The 24,802-nt window shown below is 39.7% G+C and overlaps 1 protein-coding gene across 1 annotated transcript in view; it reads left to right on the forward strand.

Annotated features, from left to right (window-relative positions):
* The window catches only part of LOC126088126 (NFX1-type zinc finger-containing protein 1-like), a 231,358-nt gene that overhangs the window by 8,223 nt on the left and 198,333 nt on the right, over window positions 1-24,802 (forward strand). The window contains exons 2-3 of the mRNA XM_049906230.1: window positions 7,672-7,755; window positions 19,431-19,702. Of these exons, the coding sequence (XP_049762187.1) occupies window positions 7,672-7,755; window positions 19,431-19,702 (356 nt within the window). The remainder of the gene's footprint in view (window positions 1-7,671; window positions 7,756-19,430; window positions 19,703-24,802) is intronic.

The raw sequence follows: 24,802 nt of genomic DNA on the forward strand, positions 1-24,802 counted from the left end.
AGCTGATCCGATCAAAAGTTGCCTATCTAAATAGCCCTTGAATGCACTCCACACGCTGTCAACTATCAGAGTAATCTGGGTCGCATCATTTGATGTGTAGGTGTACCCAGCCCCTATAGCAGGATCCTAGCTTGTCACAGAACATTAGAAGTCTCTAGTTCAAACCTTCCACTGGACTCCGACCCAGGGGACCTCAATCAATTCTGAGAACAGTGCTGCAGATTGTGAGTTCCGTTAAAACTCGGTGAGGGAGGTTGGTGTTCGCAGTTATCTCTGACAGTTGATGGAATGATAGAAATATGATCTTGCACCATAGAGAAGAAATATGACCTTGCATCATAGAGGACAGGCAATATGTGTGGTTTCACACTGTTGCCCAGTAGCTGCCAGACTACCCTATTAAAGATGTTGGATGAGGTCTCCGGACATACGCACTGAAGGCATTACATAATTCTTCCCTTTCATTGCTGTCATTCCCTGAAGGATCCCATTATCCACCTTACGTTTGAACTCACAGTGATTAAGAGACACTCACTCTTTTGAATTAGCCTTCTCTTAACATGGTATACAGTAGGTTTCTGACAGTTGAAGTATATCTCAACAGTTTGGTTTCAGTTTCACTTGAGGACAGTATCATGAAGTTGATGGTTAAGTGATGAGTGTAAAAGCTCGATTTATCTGTAGAGCCACTATACCTACCATTGACACAGCACGCATAGTAAGTGAATAACAGTATTAAATTCTGTATATTTTTCCCATGTGGAATGTTTCCCTCTATTATATTCACAGTATTAAATTCTGTAGAGGAAACAAGTTCAACAGGACAGGTTAGTGCTGGGAGTACCTTTGGTATCTGTGGTACATGTTTATCAGCAGCTGTTCCAAAATACTACAGCTTCCGATCACGTATCAGCACACAGAGGGATAACAAATAACTCATTCTGTGCATAACATCCACAGTGGTGCTGCTTTGTGGCTGGTGTAATGTGTTACAGAATAATAAATAACTTCAAACCAAGTATAATGCTTTTAATTTTGGAGTCTGTTGTGGTACAAAGAATACCAATTTCCTCTAAAAACTAAAGTGATGTACATCCAACAAAGATATTTCTGTTAGGATAAGAGAAAATTCTGTAATAAAATTTGCAAATTCTCTTAAAGTACCTGGATCATTGTCCCTCCCTGAAGTTATGATCGTCAACAAACTCTACAATAGAGGAAACTAATGATAAATGCAGACAATGTAATCTCCTGTTGAAAGGGAAATCTAAATGTAACACTTTATGACAGTTACAATGTACATGACAGTAACAGTAACTCGCAAATGGCGATTTACTGCAAAATGTAAATATTGCATTCGTAAATTCAGAGGTTTTTTTTATGAGGATAATACTGTTGAAATTATCCAAAGCACAGATACAATTAACATGAAAAGATGGTTTAATTTTGATGTGATTTGTAGGGTCTAGGTTTTGAAAGTGACATTTATATGATACATACGATACTACTGAGACACAAAAGAAGACTAGAAGTCATCTTATATACGATATATTAGCTGGTTTTGTGAAACCTGCATATGCCGCAGGTGCAGTTTACGGAAGGAGTATCAATTGAATTTTCAGTCACATCATATAGGGAAATGCACTTTCTAATCTCTGCAGTCAACTTGTTCTATCTCCCTAATGAAGGAACCTGATGTTCCAAATTTTAGGAGAGTCATGTTCTATTTTAATTGTTGCTATCAACTCTTCTATAATCTGTATCTCATGAAAGTAAGTTCTGGCCAGAGATTGTTGCCAGGTGGTAATGTTTGTATGCAACTGGTTGTGTGCATTTTTTTCACACAGTAATCAAAATATCTCCATTATTCTAACATAAATGTGTCAGAAGATAAAGAGTGCCATATTTGACTTGCCCTCATGATGTAACTTACCAAACGAAAGCGTTGGCATGTTGATATATAAGATGATGTAACTTACCAAACGAAAGTGTTGGCATGTTGATAGACACACACACACACACACACACACACACACACACAAACACACACAAAATTCAAGCTTTCGCAACCCACGGTTGCTTCATCAGGAGAGAGGGAAAGACGAAAGGATGTGGGTTTTAAGGGAGAGGGTAAGGAGTCATTCCAATCCCGGGAGCGGAAAGACTTATCTTAGGGGGAAAAAGAGGACAGGTATACATTTGCGCGCGCGCGCACACACACATCCATCCACACATATACAGACACAAGCAGACATTTGTAAAGGCAAAGAGTTTGGGCAGAGATGTCAGTGGAGGCAGAGGTGCAGAGGCAAGCATGTTGTTGAATGACAGGTGAGGTATGAGCGACGGCAACTTGAAATTAGCGGAGGTTGAGGCCTGGTGGGTAACGGGAAGAGAGGATATACTGAAGGGCAAGTTCCCATCTCCGGAGTATATCCTCTCTTCCCGTTACCCACATGGCCTCAACCTCCGCTAATTTCAAGTTTCCGCCGCTCATACCTCACCTGTCATTCAACAACATCTTTGCCTCTGTACTTCCACCTCGACTGACATCTCTGCCAAAACTCTTTGTCTTTACAAATGTCTGCCTGTGGCTCTTTATGTGCGGATGGATGTGTGTGTGTGTGTGTGTGTGTGTGTGTGTGTGTGTGTGTGTGTGTGTGTGTGCGGGCGCGCGCGCGCGCGAGTGTATACCTGTCCTTTTTTCCCCCTAAGGTAAGTCTTTCTGCTCCCGGGATTGGAATGACTCCTTACCCTCTCCCTTAAAACCCACATCCTTTCGTCTTTCCCTCTCCTTCCCTCTTTGCTGATGAAGCAACCTTGGGTTGCGAAAGCTTGAATTTTCTGTGTGTGTTTGTGTTTATTTGTGTGTCTATCAACATAACCAACATTTTCGTTTGGTAAGTTACATCATCTTGAAGCTGTAACTTAACAAACGAAAGCGTTGGTATGTTGATAGAGACAATAAAAAGCAGACAAACACACACACACACACACACACACACAAATATCAAGCTTTCGCAACCCAACGTTGCTTCATCGGGAAGAGGGAAGGAGAGGGAAAGACGAAAGGATGTGGGTTTTACGGGAGAGGGTAAGGAGTCATTCCAATCCCGGGAGTGGAAAGACTTACCTTAGGGGGCAAAAAGGACAGGTATACACTCGCACAGACACACATATCCATCTGCACATATACAGACACAGGTAGACACATGTAAATGCAAAGAGGTTGGGCAGAGATGTCAGTCGAGGCGGAAGTACAGAGGCAAAGATGATGTTGAATGACAGGTGAGGTACGAGCGGCAGCAACTTGAAATTAGCGGAGGTTGAGGCCTGGTGGGTAACGGGAAGAAAGAATATATTGAAGGGCAAGTTCCCATCTCCGGAGTTCTGATAGGTTGGTTTCAGTGGGAAGTATCCAGATAACCCGGACAGTGTAACACTGTGCCAAGATGTGTTGGCCATGCACCAAGGCATGTTCAGGCAGAGTGATCCTCATTACCAACAAACACTGTCTGTCTGTGTCCGTTCATGTGACTGGACAGTTTGTTGCTGGTAATTCCCACATAGAAAGCGTCACAGTGTAGGCATGTCAGTTGGTAAATCATGTGGATGCTTTCACATGTGGCTCTGCCTTTGATCATGTACATTTTTCGGGTTACAGGACTGGAGTAGGTGGTGGTGGGAGGGTGCATGGGACAGGTCTTACACCGGGGGCGGTTACAAGGGTAGGAGCCAGAGGGTAGGGAAGGTGGTTTGGGGATTTCATAGGGATGAACCAAGAGGTTACGAAGGTTAGCTGGAAGGTGGAAAGACACTCTTGGTAGAGTGGGGAGGATTTCATGAAGGATGGACCTCATTTCAGGGCAGGATTTGAGGAAGTCGTATCCCTGCTGGAGAGCCACGTTCAGAGTCTGATCCAGTCCCGGAAAGTATCCTGTCACAAGTGGGGCACTTTTGGGGTTCTTCTGTGGGAGGTTCCGGGTTTGAGGAGATGAGGAAGTGGCTCTGGTTATTTGCTTCTGTACCAGTTCGGGAGGGTAGTTGCAGGATGCGAAAGCTGTTTTCAGGTTATTGGTGTAATGGTTCAGGGATTCAGGACTGGAGCAGATTCATTTGGCACAAAGACCTAAGCTGTAGGGAAGCGACCGTTTGATATGGAATGGGTGGCAGCTGTCAAAATGGAGGTACTGTTGCCTGTTAGTGGGTTTGATGTGGACAGATGTGTGAAGCTGGCCATTGGACAGATGGAGGTCAACATCGAGGAAAGTGGCATGAGATTTGGAGTAGGACCAGGTGATTCTGATGGAACCAAAGGAGTTGAGGTTGGAGAGAGAATTCTGGAGTTCTTTACTGTGAGCCCAAATCATGAAGATGTCATCAATAAATCTATACCAAACTTTGTGTTGGCAGGCTTGGGTAACCAAGAAGGCTTCCTCTAAGAGACCCTTAAATAGGTTGGCGTGCGAGGGGGCCATCCTGGTACCCATATCTGTTCCCTTTAATTGTTGGTATGTCTGGCCTTCAAAAGTGAAGAAGTTGTGGGTTAGGATGAAGCTGGCTAAGGTAATGAGGAATGAGGTTTTAGATAGGGTAGCAGGTGATCGGCGTGAAAGGAAGTGCTCCATCGCAGTGAGGCCCTTGACGTGCGGAATATTTGTGTATAAGGAAGTGGCATCAATGGTTACAAGGATGGTTCCCAGCGGTTTAACAGATTGGGTAAGGATTCCAGGCGTTCAAGAAAGTGGTTGGTGTCTTTGATGAAGGATGGGAGACTGCATGTAATTGGTTGAAGATGTTGATCTACATAGGCAGAGATACGTTCTGTGGGGGTCTGGTAACCAGCTACAATGGGGTGCCCGGGATGTTTGGGTTTGTGAATTTTAGGAAGTAGGTAGAAGGTAGGGGTGCGGGGTGTCGGTGGGGTCAAGAGGTTGATGGAGTCAGGTGAAAAGTTTGGTAGGGGCCTAGGGTTCTGAGGATTCCTTGAAGCTCCGCCTGGACATCAGGAATGGGATTACCTGGGCAAACCTTGTTTGTAGTGTTGTCTGAAAGCTGACGCAGATCCTCAGCCACATACTCCCGACGATCAAGTACCACGGTCGTGGAACCCTTGTCAGCCAGAAGAATGACGATGGATCGGTCAGCCTTCAGATCACGGATAGCCTGGGCTTCAGCAGTTGCGATGTTGGGAGTAGGATTAAGGTTTTTCAAGAAGGATTGATAGGCAAGGCTGGAAGTGAGAAATTTCTGGAAGGTTTGGAGAGGGTGATTTTGAGGAAGAGGAGGTGGGTCCCGCTGTGACGGAGGGCGGAACTGTTCCAGGCAGGTTTCAATTTGAATAGTGTCTTCGGGAGTTGGATCATTAGGAGTAGGATTAGGATTATTTTTCTTCGTGGCAAAGTTATATTTCCAGCAGAGCGTACGAGTGTAGGACAGTAAACCTTTGACGAGGGCTGTTTGGTTGAATCTGGGCGTAGGGCTGAAGGTGAGGCCTTTGGATAGGATAGAGGTTTCGGATTGGGTGAGAGGTTTGGAGGAAAGGTTAACTACTGAATTGGGGTGTTGTGGTTCCAGATTGTGTTGATTAGAATTTTGAGGTTTTGGGGGGAGTGGAGCTGGAAGTAGGAGATTGATTAGATGGGAGAGACTTGGCCTGTGTGCAATGAGAGGAGGTTGAGGTTTGTTGGAAAGGTTGTGAAGGGTAAGTGAGTTGCCGTTCCGGAGGTGGGAAACCAGGAGATTGGATAGTTTTTTGAGGTGGAGGGTGGCATGCTGTTCTAATTTGTGGTTGACCTGTAGGAGGATGCTCTGAACAGCCGGTGTGGATGTGGGAGAGGAAAGATTGAGGACTTTTATTAGGGATAGGAGTTGACGGGTGTGTTCATTGGCTGGGTTAATGTGTAGGTGAAGGATTAGGCGGGTGAGGCCTATGGATTATTCAGTTTGGAACTGGTATAGGGAAGTATGGAAAGAAGGGATACAGCCAGAGATGGGAACTTTAAGTGTGAGGCCTTAGGGGTAAGGCCAAATGTGAGACAAGCCTGACTAAATAAAATATGGGAGCGTAATCTGGCAGATTAGGTCTTCGTGGCATATGAATCTGCTCCAGTCCTGAATCCCTGAACCATTACACCAATAACCTGAAAACAGCTTTCGCATCATGCAACTACCCTCCCGAACTGGTACAGAAGCAAATAGCTAGAGCCACTTCCTCATCCCCTCAAACCCGGAACCTCCCGCAGAAGAACCCCAAAAGTGCCCCACTTGTGACAGGATACTTTCCGGGACTGGATCAGACTCTGTATGTGGCTCTCCAGCAGGGATACGACTTCCTCAAATCCTACCTTGAAATGAGATCCATCCTTCATGAAATCCTCGCCACTCCAGCAAGAGTGTCTTTCCGCCTTCCACCTAACCTTCGTAACCTCTTGGTTCATCTTTATGAAATCCCCAAACCACCTTCCCTACCATCTGGCTCCTACCCTTGTAACTGCCCCCCGGTGTAAGACATGTCCCATGCACCCTCCCACCACCACCTACTCCAGTCTTGTAACCTGAAAGGTGTACACAATCAAAGTCAGAGCCACGTGTGAAAGCACTGACGTGATTTACCAACTGACATGCCTACACTGTGAAGCCTTCTATGTGGGAATGACCAGCAACAAACTGTCCATTCGCATGAACTGACACCGGCAGACAGTGTTTGTTAGTAATGAGGATCACTCTGTGGCTAAACATGCCTTGGTGCACGGCCATCACATCTTGGCACAGTGTTACACCGTGCCCCCATGTGGGAAAAATATATCTAGAAACAAAGATGATGTAACTTACCAAACGAAAGCGTTGGTATGTTGATAGACACACACACAAACAAACACAAACACACACAGAAAATTAAAGCTTTCGCAACCCATGGTTGCTTCATCGGGAAGAGGGAAGGAGAGGGAAAGACGAAAAGATGTGGGTTTTAAGGGAGAGGGTAAGGAGTCATTCCAATCCCGGGAGCAGAAAGACTTACCTTAGGGGGGAAAAAGGACAGGTATACAATCGCGCGTGCGCACACACACACACACACACACACACACACACACACACACACACACACACACACACACACACACACATCCATCTATCTGCACATGTACAGACAGAATCAGACTTTAGTATTACTTGTAATATTGTGCTCCATGCTCAAAGTTTGTAAAATTTTGAATGCCCAGATGCCCTCCCTCACAATAAATGGTGGTTGAAAATTTGTAAAACTAATGAAAAGCCAAGAGATTCCACAAACATTCAATTAGGGGGAGTTTTATGTAGGACAAAATTATAGTTTATGCAGGATATAATTGATTGTTCATCTTTATTGAGCAAATTCTTATTAAAATGCTGATACCTCTCATAAAGCGTAGGACTGTATACTACGAAATTACATTGTACTTTTGATGTGTCTCCTGTACTGTAATCATGTTACTAGCAAATGTGAAACAAATAATTTGCAATTCATTAACATATTTATTGAACTTCATTCTCATTTTAGAGTAAAAATACAGCAACTGATTGATGCAGATCGTTTTGTCATGGTAGTTTTGTTTGGAGTTTTAGATTACACGTGTAATTTCTGTTGCAGTCATTGTGAGGTGTGATTTATTACTTAACCTTTGTTCGCAGCCATTGTAGAAGAAGCAAATGAAATACTGGAATCACAAATTGCAGTTTTTCTTACAAGTCATTGTCAACATCTCATCATGATAGGTATGTCAATTACATATATATATATATATTTAAATTATAGTGAAGTATTTATACTTTTTTGTTGGTCATTAATCAGTGTATTAGCACAGGAGTCGGGGCACATTTTTTGAGTTATTCAGGTAACTCAGATTGTCTTGAAAGAAAAATGTATTGGTTTCAAGAAAAGTGAAATTAGCTTGTTTCATCAGGACATAGGGGCTTGAAATAGTGAGACAGATGAGCGTCTGGAATTTTTAGATGAGTGGAAAATTCTGAAATTGTTGATTTTTGTGTTCTTTTCTGAACGCACCATGGGGAAAGATAAGTTAAATATTGGGTATTATATACCAGGAACATTTTCGTGTAGAGTTAACCAGAAAAAAGGATTTGCAACATGTGTAAAAGTTAAACACGAAGTAAAAAAAAAAAATAATAATAATAATAATAATAATAATAATAATAATAATTTGAAACAAGCTGTTTCTATGTATAGCAGCACCTAGGAGCATGTGCTTAGAAGTTGTTACTGCAGAATACGTCCCTTGTAATTGTAGCAGTTCCCCACTAGCAATTTTCAGCTGTTTATGAGAAAAGATGCTTTATTTAGTTACTTGTTGGGCAAGAAGAAACTGTTAGTACTTAGTGAAGATTTCAATTTAGAATTCCTAGAAGATTGTGATACAAAAAATTAAATGGAATCATCATTTGGTTGCTTCAGTCTGGGTTCAGCAGTAAATTTTCCAACTTGCTCACAGCAAGGTAGCAGGACCCTGATTGATAATTTGTTTTTTATAAACAGTGCACTGGCAGAAAAAATTAATGTATACTGAATTGTTAATGGACTGTCTGATCATTATGCGCAGTTAATAAACAATTTAGCACCTTAGATCCCTGAGGCATGTTAGTACAAAACTGTGAGGGTTAATAATGAGAACAGGGTTAAGTGTTTTAACAATAAGTTAAGACATAGTTTGGGATGAGGCATGTGTAGAAAAAGATGCTAATGTGAAATTGTGTATGCCATAGGGTCAGTCCACATACAATCGCCTAATTTTGGAGCATTTTCCTGCTCAACCATCACGCAGTTTTATGAAATTTTATGTGAACATTTGCACACATCCCAAACAAACATTGTTAAAGTTTAATATTCGTGACAGTAATACTGGCCTAGATAGTAATTTGTTTGACTTTGTACGCAATACTGCGCAGAGCAAGCATGAATTTCTGGTGTATTTGAGCTGTTACATCTCGTACGAAATTTTGTTGAAAGAAATGAAATTTGCCATGTTGTACAACTTTATGTACTGCCTCAAGAATAATAATAAAAATAATTTTACAAGTGATATTCATCCAGAAAATTTTAGGCAAAATCACCCGAAAAGTATGGTGTGCTAAGAAGTGTCAAAAGTTTGGCTGGTATATCTCAGGGACTACAGGCATGACGAATGTGGTACTTGATATGTTGTCACCTAATAACAGGAGACACTCTGATATAAAGTTTCATTTGTGTACCTCTTTCCAATACTGAATTTATTAAGTGCAAAGTTTAAGATTTGTAAAAAGGCCAAAAACACAGTATTTTTGACCTAATTTTGTAAAAACCAGTGTTCTAATAATTCTCCAAACTGGATTCATTAGGAAGACCATGGTTTGAACCACAAAACAAAGTATATTTGGTTATCCAATACTGGCTAACAATGCTAGATAATGTGAATCAAAGTTGGATGCGAAAATGATATTACGTGGCCATTACATTGCTTGTATGTATGATGATGAATTGAGTGTTGGCAACATTATTGACATATCAGTGGAACAGAATGATACTCTGACGAAATTTATGCATCTTCAAGGCCCAGATTTTTCCTTTTATTGGCTTGAAAGACAGAAAGCTTGTTGGTTACCAGAACCCCACCTCATTTCCATGGTCTCTTTGCCTTCAATATCGTCATCCCACCGACAGCATCAATTTCCAGAAAATGTACTGCAGAAAGTGCCTCAAAAGTTTCGAAAAATGTAAGCTGCAATATTGAGAAGTTTAAAACCAAAATTGATATTACTTGCTTTCCATTTATGAGAGATAATAGCAAATGGCATTGTAAGGAGACAGGTACTACCACAAGGCTTTGGAACATAAATTAAGAAACAAAATTACGGGTGTGGGAAACAGGCTGAGGAAATCAACTCACGGCTGGTATTGCGTGACCCTTTGGTGATGGGGTTGCCACATCATGTTCTGGAACGGATAGTTACAGTGTCACCTTGGACCAACACAATATCATGTGCTATTACTTCTCCATTTGAAAATAGAAACAACATGCAATTAAACACAGACAATAGGTTGATGCAATGTAGCCTGTTGCTGTGGTCTAATCCCCCATATTTGCTCATCATTTTCAGGTATTGTTGGTGCCCATTGGAAAATCGAACACGCTTTTCTGAATGCTTAAAAAATACTCTTTTCAACTACGATTAGTTTGAAATTGATTATGGAAATCAAATTCTCAAAAAGCAAGTTGAATGTGATCTATTTTTGTAATTTTTACGGAAATCAAGTTTCAATTGATTTTGTAGAAATTTGGAAAGCAGTATGTGAATGATATTTTTTTACAGTGGGAAATGTCGGTACATTGTTGTGTCCAAAGTTTTGTCTTTATCATGCCTTTTAATCAATGAGTTATAATAAGCCAAAGTTAAGACTTAATTTGCAGTGCATTTTTTCTTGTAACTTTGCCTCAATGTGAGTTGCAGTGTAGCCATTGTCAAAAATAAATTAAACCCACTGTTCTGGAGGGGTGGGATGTCCTTAAAACACGTTGTTTCAATTGAAACTGGTTTTTGAAGCTTTAGTAGAAAATGGTAGTTATAAAAGGAGTGTCAGATTCACCCAATTTTCACCAGTTCACAAAAATCATCTTTTTGATGAATTTGTAGTTTTTTGCAAAATACTAGGTGAATGAAATTCTGTTTTCCATGTCATTATGCTACCAATATATTGCGTATTAAGTTTTGTGATCAGAAGGCATTTACTATATGAGATATAGAGTCAAATTTTATATTGCTGTTGTGCTGTGATTTTCGCACCCAACTTTGATTCTGAGTGTCTAGCATTGTTAGCCTGTAATGGATAATCAAATACACTTTGATTTGTGGTTCAAACCATGATCTTTCTAATGAGTCCAGTTTGGAGAGTTTAATAAAATTTTTTTTTTTGCAAAATCAGGTTAAAATGCCACATTTTTGACCTTTCTACAAAATGTTTAAGTTTGCACTGGATTTATTCAATATTGGAAAGTGGTACATAAATGAAACTTTATATTTGAGAACCTTGTGTTGTTAGGTTAGTATAGGCCAGGTTTCACCTTTGTCATACCTTTAATTCCTGAGATATAAGCCAAACTTTGACACTTTTTTGGGCAATTTGGCCTAAAATTTGCTTGCTGAATATCGGTTTTCATTATTAGTCTTAAGAGAACAAAAAAATTGTAAAAGATTGCCAAATTACATTTTTTCAACAGAATATTGCCTGAGATATGACAGCTCAAATTTGCCAGAAATTCATGCTTGCTCTGTGCGAATGCATGGATGGAGTCAAACAAATGACTATTTCTTGTCTGGTATTGTTGCGAAAAACATCAAACTTTAGCAGCATTAATTGTGGAGATGTGCAAATCTTCACACAAAATTTCAGTAAAATCTGAGATGGTTGAGTGGGATGGCCTAGATGAGCTGACATGGAATGTCAATATTTGAAAGTAGCTTTCCTGAAAACGTGAGTGAAAGGATGAGGACTATTATTTATATAATGAGAACCACTGGTGCCATTTGAGTCTGGCAGGCTGCTTGAATTTGCACGTTCTGTGGCATGATTGGCTAACATCAAACCTAATTAACTTGGAAATGTCACAAGTCTAGGATTTTTTTACTTAAAATTATTTCTCAGCCATACCTACCCTGCAATGTTCTTACAATCTTTTCAGACTGTTTCTGACTACCCTATAAAACGGCCAAAATAATCCAGGATCTGACATTGCTTGCATTCTACTAAAAATACTGTAATATTTTATCGAAAGTCATTAAAATGTCCAGAAATAAGTGTGTCCTGACAGAAAGTAATAATGTGGATAATAAGAATGAAACTGTGGGGTGTTGAAACTGGAGACAGGACAACCACTATACATGATACCACAACAGTGAAACTACATGACATTGTTGTGACTGATAATTCACAAGTTGCAAATATTTTTAACAAGCACTTCCTAAATGTAGGAGCAAAAGTAGTTCAGTTGAAGAAGCAAGAGAATATATTAAAATGCCATTTCATAAAACGTAGGCAACAAGAAGTAGCATCAGTATCCTTCACTGAAATTGATAGAATTATAAAAAATTCTAAAAAAATGCAAGCTCATATGGAGTTGATGAAATTTCAAACAAAATTCAGGAAAATTGTTCTAACATAATAAGTAATATCCATAGTGATATATATAATGCATCACTGGCATGGGGAATTTTTCCATACATCACATTATGCTCTTGATAAAACTATTTATAAGAAAGGTGACAAGAAACACAAAAATAATAATTATTGAATTTCTGTAATGGCATCTTTTTCCAAAATGTTCAAAAAACTAATATACTTGAGTACTTTCACATTTAAGTGGAAACAATGTACATACCATATCTCACTTGGCATTTCGTAAGGATTGCTTGTCTGACAGCACTATGTACACGCTCACCAAACTTCACAAGTGGTAAATAATATAGTATCACAGTTGGCATTTTTTTATCTTTCCAATGTGTTTGAAAGCATAGATCACATTACTCTCTTAGAAAAATTTATGTTTGAGGGAATTGATGGCTTTACACATAAGTAATGAGTTTGAACCATACTGAGCAAACACATTGCACAAAACTGTGCTTAACAATTCAGACAGTGTTGGAAGAATAGAAAATTTTAGTGACTGGAGAGAAACCACAAAGGGAGACCCATAGTGTTCAGTTTTGAGTCCTCTTCTATTTCCTTATTTATGTGAAAGACATTCCACTTAACATTCATCAAGCAGAATTGATACTTTTTGCAGATGATACTAGTATTATAGTAAATCCCATTAGAGAGAAAGCAGCAGAAGGGTTTGTGAAAGATGTTTTACAAAGAATCACAACTGGGTCTGTAAAAATGCCTCCCTCAAAATTGTGAGAAATTGCGCTATATTTAGTTCCCTACAAAAAATAAAGTCTTACCAACAAATGAAGCAGCATATGAACAGGGTAGAGTGCTCTAAAGTTTTGTATGCTCATATTGATGAAAACTTCAAGTGGAAGGATCATGTTACTGAGCTGTTCTAACAATTTATGTTCAGTTACTTTTGCTCTTTGTATAATTGCTAGCCTTGAAAACGCATGGATCAAACTCCTGACACATTTTGCATATTTCCACTTAATACAGAAAGAAAGTATTGCACAAAAGTGAGCTGTAAGATTAATATATTAAATATTCACTTTGGTCATCAAGTAGGTATCTCTTCAAGGAGTTAGGCACAACCAAAGTACATACACTCATGTTAAGAAAGAACAGAATACCTCGAACGTCTAGACATAGGACTTTCATATTCAAAGGATATGTACAGTGGTATGTTCTGCAGAAATAATTAGCATTCAGTCACCTCGGTTCAGCATGTGTCCCGTTGCCTAGCAGGCACAGGATCTGCCATGGGCCCTGATAACTTGTTCCATCCGTGATGGAATCAACAAGTATAAGACGTAAATGGCATTCTGTTGTGTATACATCCATGTTGCATTCATGTGGTTCAAAAGTTCATCTGTGATCATTGGCCTTGGGGTAGAGCACTGCACCCATCATTTCACCATATCCCACACATTTCCAGTTGGTGACAAGTATGGTGATCTGGGGGCCAGGGCAAAAGGCTGACATCCTGTGACACCAAAAAGGCATGTGTTCATGCAACATTATGTGATCATGCATTGTCTTGCTGAAAATGGCATCTGGGTTTTTGTGCAGAAAGGTTATGGCTATGTGCTGCAGGATGTCATTTAGGTAGGTCACACTGGTCACAGTGCTCTGGAAACAAACCATTTGTGATTTGTGGTTGTACCCAGTAGCACCCCACACAATAAGACCTTGAATTGGCACTTGTGTGAATGTGGCCATCCTATTCAAACAAACAGAACCTGGATTCGTCTAAAAAAACTTCCTGATGCCATTCCTGTCCCCAGTGACATTGTTCCATACACCATTGCCGTTTAGCATGTTTCTGCACATATGTCAAAGGTAGGCAAAGAAGTGGATGACGCACACATAACCTGTGTGTGATAAATGGCGATGGACTGTCAATCCTGATAATGTGTGGTGTGTTACGCTGTTCCATTGTTGATCCAGATCTGAGGAGGACACAGACCTGTCCTGCAATGCCATTTGGATGAGGTTTCAATCTTCTCAGGGGTTGGCCTGGGTGAAGTGACATGAACCATCTCTTGATGTTCTGTAGCCTTCCGTGAACCATTCTACACATGCCCTTTGCACTACCGAAACACTTCATCCCATACGAGCAGCAATTTCCTGGAGGGATGCATCACACTCTCTGATGCCAATAATGCACCCTCTTTCAAACTCACTGAATGGATGGTACAGTTAGCGCATATGTCTGCTCTAGTCACACAGATCCACTGCCTTCTGTTTATAGTTGCAAAGGGAGCTGCAGACACATTTTACTGGTTGGTGATGGTGCGCCACGATATCGATGTTGACTTTGAACTCGCGGGCTGCAATGGTTCAAGTGCTGATCTTTTCTGCAGAGCATACTAACGTACATGTGCTGTGAATAAGAATGTCCTATCTCTAGTCATTCAAGGTGATCTGTTTCTTTTTTTTCCTCTGAAGATGAATGTGCATTCGCTAATGAAATTCATCGTTAATAATCCATCACAATTTCAGAAGCATAGTTATGTCCATACCTTGAACACTAGAGGAAAAAATGATCTTTACTAGCTGTTATTGAAGCTGGCAGTAGCTCAGAAACTAGTTCAATAGGTGCAACAAAGATTTTCATCATTTGCCAGATAATGTAAAATGACTGACTGTTAGAACAACAGGTTTTATATCCAGCCTAATATCATTGCTTATAGACAACTTCTTGTACTACATGGATGAATAAAGCAAAGTTTTCAAGTGTAGTGCATGAATAGGACTAAAAAAATATGTTCTTCAGTGTTAACAGTAATCATATACACACATCCTGTAAACTGGCCTGTTCCGTATCATTTCGAAAAGAGAATTGTTCAAATGATCTACGGAACATGTAACAAATAAATTAAACAATTAACTGTGTGAGCTCAAAAGGCCAGCATTAGCGGCCTATCGAGAATCTACATTGTAAGTTCTCAGTTCTGTAGAATCTACTTCAGGAGATGTATGATAGATTTGTTATTCTTCTGCACACTTAACAATACCACTATAATTAAATCATTGTAAAATAAATGTACTCGTAGGCTAAATAACCTTCTGTTTTCTCACCAGGAACCTTTAAATACTTGGACAACACATTTTAGTTAAGTATGTTTAGTAACATCAGGCATCCAGTTGTCCTATCATACATGGTTGGGAAATGTTCATATGATGTCATTTTGAGTCTATTTGTTTAACCATTTCATTGACTGATTTGTTTTAATAATTCAAACATCTTTGATAGGAGACTCAACTACTCAGCATAAGATACAACAGAAATGATTAAAAGGATATACACATGTAACTCACAGGAAATGGTTTACTTGTCTCCTTATTAAAAAAATTTAAACAATAAACGACAGTTAATGAAAACGGAAAAATCCTGAAGTTAGCGTAAATGACTACAAAAGCAGTACTCCTTGTAATATTCTTGGGTAGGAGCCAAGCAGTTATGATTGAATGGGTGACAAACTTCACTGAAAATTAAATTTCATGGTAGTTTAGAGTAAAAGATGACTCTTATTGTGTTAATATACAAGTAAATTGTGCAGTATATTTTGCTTCCATCTATGTAGAGTAACATAATTGTCATAAATAATTTGTGCCAGTGGAGTCCTACAAGGACTATAAAACCATGTCATCCCACATGGAGCAGTGAATGTATATATGATTAATTTACCATTGATCCACATTCTCCGGAGAAGTTGACATTGTAGAATTGTTGCATAATTTTAATATTAATCACATGTTAAAATAATCTACATGTTATTCAATTAAAACATCCCTATAATAAGATATATGAATAGTTAGTAAATAGAAATTTCAGGATTGAAATAATAAATTAAAATGTGTAAATGTGACGACACAACTACAGGTGATTGATGTGTGGCTCAGAGACACATTTAACATGAGCTGAAAGTTTAGGGTTCATTGAACCACCTTCACAATAGTTTAGGGTTCATTGAACCACCTTCACAATTCTCTATTATTCCAATCTCGTATAGCGCGCGGAAAGAACAAACACCTATGTCTTCCCGTATGAGCTCTGATTTCCCTAATTTTGATCATGGAGATCATTTCTCCCTATGTAGGTTGGTGTGAACAAAATATTTTCACTTTCAAAGGACAAAGTTGGCGATTGGTATTTTGTGAGAAGATTCCGTCACAATGAAAAATGCCTTTCTTTTAATGATGTCCAGCCCAAATCCTGTATCATTTCAGTGACTCTCTCCCACATATTTTGCAATAATACGAAACGTACTGCCCTTCTTTGAACTTTTTTGATGCATCCGTCAGTTCTATCTGGTAAGGACCCCACGCTGCGCACCTGCATTTTAAAAGAGGGTGGACAAGCATAGTGTAGGCAGTCTCCTTAGTAGATCTGTTACATTTTCTAAGTGTCCTGCCAATAAAACGCAGTCTTTGGGTAGCCTTCCCCACAACATTTTCTGTGTGTTCCTTCCCGTTTAAGTTGTTCGTAAGTGTAATTCCTAGGTGTTTAGTTGAATTTATGGCCTTTAGATTTGACTGATTTATCGTGTAACCAAAGTTTAACGGATTCCTTTTAGCACTCATGTGGATGACCTCACACTTATTGTTATTTTGGGTCAACTGCTGATTTTCGCACCATTCAGATAACTTTTCTAAGTCATTTTGCTATTTGTTTTGATTTTCTGATGAGTTCATTAGTTGATAAATGACAGCGTTATCTGCAAACTACCTAAGATGGCAGCCCAGATTCTGTCCCAAATCATTTATATAGATAAGGAACAGCAAAGGGTCTATAACTTTACCTTGGGGAATGCCAGAAATCACTTGTTTTACTCGATGACGTTCCATCAGTTACTATGAACTGTTGCCCCTCTGACAGGAAATCACAAATCCAGTCACGTAACTGAGGCGATATTCCATAAGCACACAATTTCACTGCAAGCCACTTGTGTGGTACAGTGTCAAAAGCCTTCCGGAAATCCAGAAATACGGAATCAATGTGAAATCCCTTGTCAGTAACATTCAACACTTCATGCGAATAAAGACCTAGTTGTGTTTCACAAGAATGATGTTTTCTGAACCTGTGTTGGCTGTGTGTCAATAGACCCTCTTCCATTTCACACACACACACACGCGCACACACACACACACACACACACACACACACACACACACACACACACACAAAATTGCCCGTTTGTGACTGACATTGTTTTTGGTTGACCGGAAAGGCAAAATGCAAAAGGGAGGGGGAGGGGGGGGTGGTGATTGGGAGGGATGAAGATGGGGTGCAAAAGGGTATAGAGGAGTACAAATTCACGGATGCACGGAAGAGAGGGACTGTTGGATTTCGGTGACGTAATGAAATTGATGTTAATGTTACACGGCACCTTTCCTACTAATTGCTACAGGTTTCACTTTATACTATGTAGCGACACTGCAGTTTTTTGTCCAATCCCTACATCACGTCATAGTGCAGAAGGCACACCTTGATGCTAAGGAATTTCAGGACACTGTTATCCACCTACTGGTCTGAAGATGTGGCTGACGACACAGCCGACCTACACATCGCCCCACGTTTTGTCAGTGTGTGACACGACTGCAGGGTGGACACATTGATGCAGCATTGCGCAAAACACAATTAAAGTCTGTGCAGGGGAGGAATGTTTTGGGATAAGGAAGGAGATGATATTGTAATGGTTATGGAGAGGGAAAAGGACAGCTAAGGAAGGTGACTATGAGAGATATTGGCCAGCGGTGTTGTGAGAATGGAGGATTTCCTTAAGGAAATTTTCCAACTGATAGTTCAGTGGTGCTGGTGCTTTGGAAGGTGGTGTGGGAGGTCTGAATAATTCAAAAGCCGTTGATGTTATACCAGCTGTTGGAAGACACTGATCTTCCGATGTGCATCACATTCAGCAATTAGTTGATCCAGTTAACTGTTAGCTGCCATTTTTAATGAAAATAAGCAGGTACCTGAGAAGTCCAGTAAACCTTGAGACAGTCTTATCTTTTCATATGAGATGTTAAGCCATGTGTAAAAGTAAGTACACCATGTATCATATACCAGCTGTGCTGCCATTAACTGTGCAAATGTCTATGTGAATATTAGAGTTACACCTGCTTAATCTGAGGCTTGCCAGAATCTTGACAACTCAGCTGCTGAATATGCTGCTTATTCCTGTGCAATTTGGATTTTCCCTTCAGCACCAGTTCTTGAAGATTGCTGTAGAGAACTGTCCCTCCAACAGATCCTATTGTCTCTTATTCTCCCCGGTCTAAACCTGCATTGGTCTCTATTCCCATTGCCCTTGTATGCAGACCACTTACCTTAGCCAGGTGCAGTGTACCCTTTCTTCTGCCGTTGTTTCTCTTTGACCTCCAGCGTAGTGTGTGCTGTAGGCATATCTGAAGGTTAACATTGTGGAAGTCTGGTGAGTTAGGGGTGGTAGTATGGATATGACATACAAGGTCACATTAAACATATTGAAGTTTATTTAATATCATGAACAACAAAAATGTCTTAAAGGGACTTATGAATATGAGAGGTAGAATCATAATTTGAACAGTGTGAGTGTAAGAACTAAAATCGTAATAACTAACATTTAAAAATATTAATTTAATAATTGCCACAAATTGATTAAATTTACTAGATGGAAGTTTACATCCACCCACCCTCCCTCCCACTCCCCATTCCCTCCCCACTGCTCATCCTTTTAACTCTTCTTCCACATTTGTCCTCCATCCTAACATTACTACTGCTTCCCTCAGCATCCCCCCTTTCCACCCACCAACACACTCCCACTTTCCACCTCCCCTCTTTCCAGACCCTCTTCTCGCCCTCTCCCTTTCCACTCACCACCTTTGTCCTGCTATCTGTCACCCTCATCACCAATCCTTTCAATCCCCTCTCCACACACTGTGTCCATCATCCTCTCCTCCATTCATCATTGCTTCCCTCTTATATTACAAGAAATAGGCTTAAAAAGTCTAGGGGTTCTCAGATCCTTGAGCTGGGAAAATGAAGATGAAGTAAATGATGAGGGGATTAATGTAAACACAAATTTTCTGCTGATTTTGTGTTATTTGCCTAATGTATAGCTATCTCTTAGAACTTTACATTCTTAAAAATATAATTGTTGACAGTACTCAGTGTAAAATGTTCTGATGTGTATTTGTTCATAGTTCAAACAGTTATGTTTATTATTAAATAGCTGAAACTTGTTTTAACTTTATTATGTTGCAGGAGATAGTTTGCAACTACGAGCTTCTACATCTGTTTATGAATTGCGTGAAAAGTATAACCTAGATCTGTCATTGTTTGAACGAATGTTGAACAATGGCATACATTGTGAGATCTTAAAGACTCAGCACCGCATGCGATCAGAGTTTGTTAGACTTTTAGTGCCTGCTATATATCCTGCAATAAAAACTCACACCTCTGTTAAAAAATATGAAAAAATTGCAGGGGTTGTAGGCAACTTGTTTTTTATAACACATCAACAGACAGAAGAAGAGGTATGTGAAATATATGTGCATTATCTTATAAAGTTAAGCTGTGTGCCATGAGTGGCGGAATAGTTGTGTATTTTTTTAATGATCTGTGAAGACAGGTTCTCATTTGCATTTGCTGCATGCCATAGTTTCTTTCTTCCTTCCTTCTTTTTTTAAAGTCACATTGGAGTTTATTGAGCACTCCGTAATGCTTCCACGTCAACAAGTTATCCACCCCTCCTTTAGAACATTTTCAGTACGTCCAGTCATTCTGGCTGAGGGAGGTGGCACGTTGGTTCGCACATTGGACTCTCATGGGGAAGGATGGCTATTAAAGTCTGCTTCCAGCCATCCACATTAAGATTTTTCACAATTTTCCTACAATGGTCCAGGCAAATGTCGAGATGGTTCTTCTGAAAGGGCTTGGCTGATTTCATTCCCCATCTTTGAAACAGTCTGAGCTTGTACTCCATTTCTAGTGGCCTTGATGCCGACACCACATTAAACCCTAATGTTTCATCCATCCTCTTTGCAATCAGTCAAATCTGATATATGGCCTACACAATTTGTATTAGAGATTAGCTACCTCCTGTGGAGCCTGCTAATGAAGCTCGGACCATTATTTCCCTTTCCTGCCATGAAAAGTAATTGTTCTATTTTCTATTGTTCATATAGATCACACTAAGGTTTTTAAACAGTGCCATTGGCTAGCACTTTGTTTTTTGCTCTTGGAATTTACAACTGCTTTTTTATTTATGCCAAAAACTAATGTTTAACTGTTAATATAAAGTAAGCATGGAATGTCAGATCCCTTAATCGGGCAGGCAGGTTGGAAAATTTAAAAAGGGAAATGGATAGGTTCAAGTTAGATATAGTGGGAATTAGTGAAGTTCGGTGGCAGGAGGAACAAGACTTTTGGTCAGGTGAATACAGGGTTATAAATACAAAATCAAATAGGGGTAATGCAGGAGTCGGTTTAATAATGAATAAAAAAATAGGAGTACGCATAAGCTACTACAAACAGCATAGTGAACGCATTATTGTGGCCAAGATAGACACAAAGCCCACGCCTACTACAGTAGTACAAGTTTATATGCCAACTAGCTCTGCAGATGATGAAGAAATTGAAGAAATGTATGATGAAATAAAAGAAATTATTCAGGTAGTGAAGGGAGACGAAAATTTAATAGTCATGGGTGACTGGAATTCGGTAGTAGGAAAAGGGAGAGAAGGAAACGTAGTAGGTGAATATGGATTGGGGCTAAAAAATGAAAGAGGAAGCCGCCTGATAGAATTTTGCACAGAGCACAACTTAATCATAGCTAACACTTGGTTCAAGAATCGTAAAAGAAGGTTGTATACATGGAAGAAGCCTGGAGATACTAGATGGTATCAGGTAGATTACATAATGGTAAGACAGAGATTTAGGAACCAGGTTTTAAATTGTAAGACATTTCCAGGGGCAGATGTGGACTCTGATCACAATGTATTGGCTATGAACTGTAGATTAAAACTGAAGAAACTGCAAAAAGGTGGGAATTTACAGAGATGGGACCTGGATAAACTGAAAGTACCAGAGGTTGTACAGAGTTTCAGGGAGAGCATAAGGGAACAATTGACAGGAATGGGGGAAAGAAATACAGTAGAAGAAGAATGGGTAGCTTTGAGAGATGAAGTAGTGAAGGCAGCAGAGGACCTAGTAGGTAAAAAGACGAGGGCTAGTAGAAATCCTTGGGTAACAGAAGAAGTACTGAATTTAATTGATGAAAGGAGAAAGATAAAAAATGCAGTAAATGAAGCAGGCAAAAAGGAATACAAACGTCTCAAAAACGAGATCGACAGGAAGTGCAAAATGGCTAAGCAGGGATGGCTAGAGGACAAATGTAAGGATGTAGAGGCTTATCTCACTAGGGTAAGATAGATACTGCCTACAGGAAAATTAAAGAGACCTTTGGAGAAAAGAGAGCCACTTGTATGAATATCAAGAGCTCAAATGGAAACCCAGTTCTAAGCAAAGAAGGGAAAGCAGAAAGGTGGAGAGAGTATATAGAGGGTCTATACAAGGGCAATGTACTTGAGGACAATATTATGGAAATGGAAGAGGAGGTAGATGAAGATGAAATGGGAGATACAATACTGCGTGAAGAGTTTGACAGAGCACTGAAAGACCTGAGTCGAAACAAGGCCCCGGGAGTAGACAACATTCCATTAGAACTACTGACAGCCTTGGGAGTGCCAGTCCTGACAAAACTCTACCATCTGGTGAGCAAGATGTATGAGACAGGCGAAATACGCTCAGACTTCAAGAAGAATATAATAATTCCTATCCCAAAGAAAGCAGGAGCTAACAGATGTGAAAATTAACGAACAATCAGTTTAATAAGTCACGGATGCAAAATACTAACCCGTATTCTCTACAGACGAATGGAAAAACAGGTAGAAGCTGACCTCGGGGAAGATCAGTTTGGATTCCGTAGAAATATTGGAACACTGGAAGCAATACTGACCCTACGAAGTATCTTAGAAGCTAGATTAAGGAAAGGCAAACCTACGTTTCTAGCATTTGTAGACTTGGAGACAGCTTTTGACAATGTTGACTGGAATACTCTCTTTCAAATTCTGAAGCTTTTGAAATGTGGTGCTACAGAAGAATGCTGAAGATTAGATGGGTAGATCATAAAGAAGGGATCGGTTGGTAGGACATGCTCTGAGGCATCAAGGGATCACCAATTTAGTATTGGAGGGCAGCGTGGAGGGTAAAAATCGTAGAGGGAGACCAAGAGATGAATACACTAAACAGATTCAGAAGGATGTGGGTTGCAGTAGGTACTGGGAGATGAAAAAGCTTGCACGGGATAGAGTAGCATGAAGAGCTGCATCAAACCAGTCTCAGGACTGAAGACCACAACAACAACATAAAGTAAATTACATATAGCTGCTAAAACAAAATTGAGTAATTTACTAATTGTTTTCTGGCCGGTGTGGCCGATCGGTTCTAGGCGCTTCAGTCTGGAACCGCGCGACTGCTATGGTCGCGGGTTCGAATCCTGCCTCAGGCATGGATGTGTGTGATGTCCTTAGGTTAGTTAGGTTTAAGTAGTTCTAAGTTCTAGGGGACTGATGACCTCAGATGCTAAGTCCCATAGTGCTCAGAGCCATTTGAACTAATTGTTCCTTCCCTGCTTTTATGGAAGATATATATTTTATGAAAAAAGTTTGTCAGCCATCTGTATTTTGGTTTTTTATTTCTGATAGTTATTTCAGAGTGAAAGCTCCATCATCAAGGTTTCCTAGATTCATGTGAGGCTTGTCATAAGGAATGAAATAATCACAGCAGAGGGAGGTTACATTTTTATGCAGATTGGGGGGGGGGGGGGGCGGAACCTTACAAACGCTAGTAAAAAAGTAGACTACAGTGACATAAAATACCTGTGTATTGGGAGAATCTGCTTCACTGGTGGTCCATTGTGATATTGCTTTAAGTTGTTTCATTGCACACACAGCATAAGCAAAGTGAAGAATGGAAACATTGAAAATAAATGTCCTATGTGATCAAAGAAATTTGCTTGAAGTAATTCTACTCCATAGCCTGATACTAAGTATAGCTTTTGTTGCCAACATACGTTGTCCTCAGAGTTACATGGTAGTAGTGTTATGTGAGGCTAGATCACAAGCGCCATGCGGATTTGTAATGTTGTTGCATTCTTGTTACAGACAGGCACTTCAGTTTTTTTTTTTTATAAGCATCTTAACAGTTGGCTTTGATAACCCGAATGAACTTGTCTCAAGCTTGAAAAGATAAATTAAAGTGCAATTTGTTGGTTTGCAACCAGTGCCACAGCTCTGGTGTTTAATATGTAAAGTGTTATTTTTAAAGAAAAACTAAATTTATGTTGTTTTTAACATTAGTTGTTTTATATGAGAGAAATGCCAGAAAATTCCACATTATGGTAAATCTTCTTGTTACGGTTAGTTTTGTGGAGTGATGTAAGCACTGTGTGTCATTCTGTTTTACAATTTTTTTTTATAAAATGAATGTATTTTGTATGTGCTGTACTCATTCTTTAGGACAGTTTGTTTCATAGTTTTTAAATCCTGTATCTCTTGGACAGTGCATTTGAACTACTGATGGCCTCGGGAGAGCCAGTCATGACTAAACTCTACCATCTGGTGAGCACGATGTATGAGACAGGCGAAATACCTTCAGACTTCAGGAAGAATATAATAATTCCAATCCCAAAGAAAGCAGGTGTTGACAGATGTGAAAATTACCGAACTATCAGTTTAATAAGTCACAGCTGCAAAATACTAACGCGAATTCTTTACAGACGAATGGAAAAACTGGTAGAAGCCGACCTCGAGGAAGATCAGTTCGAATTCCGTAGAAATGTTGGAACATGTGAGGCAATACTGACCTTACGACTTATCTTAGAAGAAAGATTAAGAAAAGGCAAACCTACGTTTCTAGCATTTGTAGACTTAGAGAAAGCTTTTGACAATGTTAACTGGAATACTCTCTTTCAAATTCTGAAGGTGGCAGGAGTAAAATACAGGGAGCGAAAGGCTATTTACAGTTTCTACAGAAACCAGATGGCAGTTATAAGAGTCGAGGGGCATGAAAGGGAAGCAGTGGTTGGGAAAGGAGTAAGACAGGGTTGTAGCCTCTCCCCGATGTTATTCAATCTGTATATTGAGCAAGCAGTAAAGGAAACAAAAGAAAAATTCGGAGTAGGTATTAAAATTCATGGAGAAGAAGTAAAAACTTTGAGGTTCGCCGATGACATTGTAATTCTGTCAGAGACAGCAAAGGACTTGGAAGAGCAGTTGAACGGAATGGACAGTGTCTTGAAAGGAGGATATAAGATGAACATCAACAAAAGCAAAACGAGGATAATGGAATGTAGTCAAATTAAGTCGGGTGATGCTGAGGGAATTAGATTAGGAAATGAGACACTTAAAGTAGTAAAGGAGTTTTGCTATTTAGGGAGTAAAATAACCGATGATGGTCGAAGTAGAGAGGATATAAAATGTAGACTGGCAATGGCAAGGAAAGCGTTTCTCAAGAAGAGGAATTTGTTAACATCGAGTATAGATTTAAGTGTCAGGAAGTCGTTTCTGAAAGTA

Source organism: Schistocerca cancellata, chromosome 6, assembly GCF_023864275.1.
Source record: "Schistocerca cancellata isolate TAMUIC-IGC-003103 chromosome 6, iqSchCanc2.1, whole genome shotgun sequence".
In the NCBI taxonomy this organism is placed as follows: domain Eukaryota; kingdom Metazoa; phylum Arthropoda; class Insecta; order Orthoptera; family Acrididae; genus Schistocerca; species Schistocerca cancellata.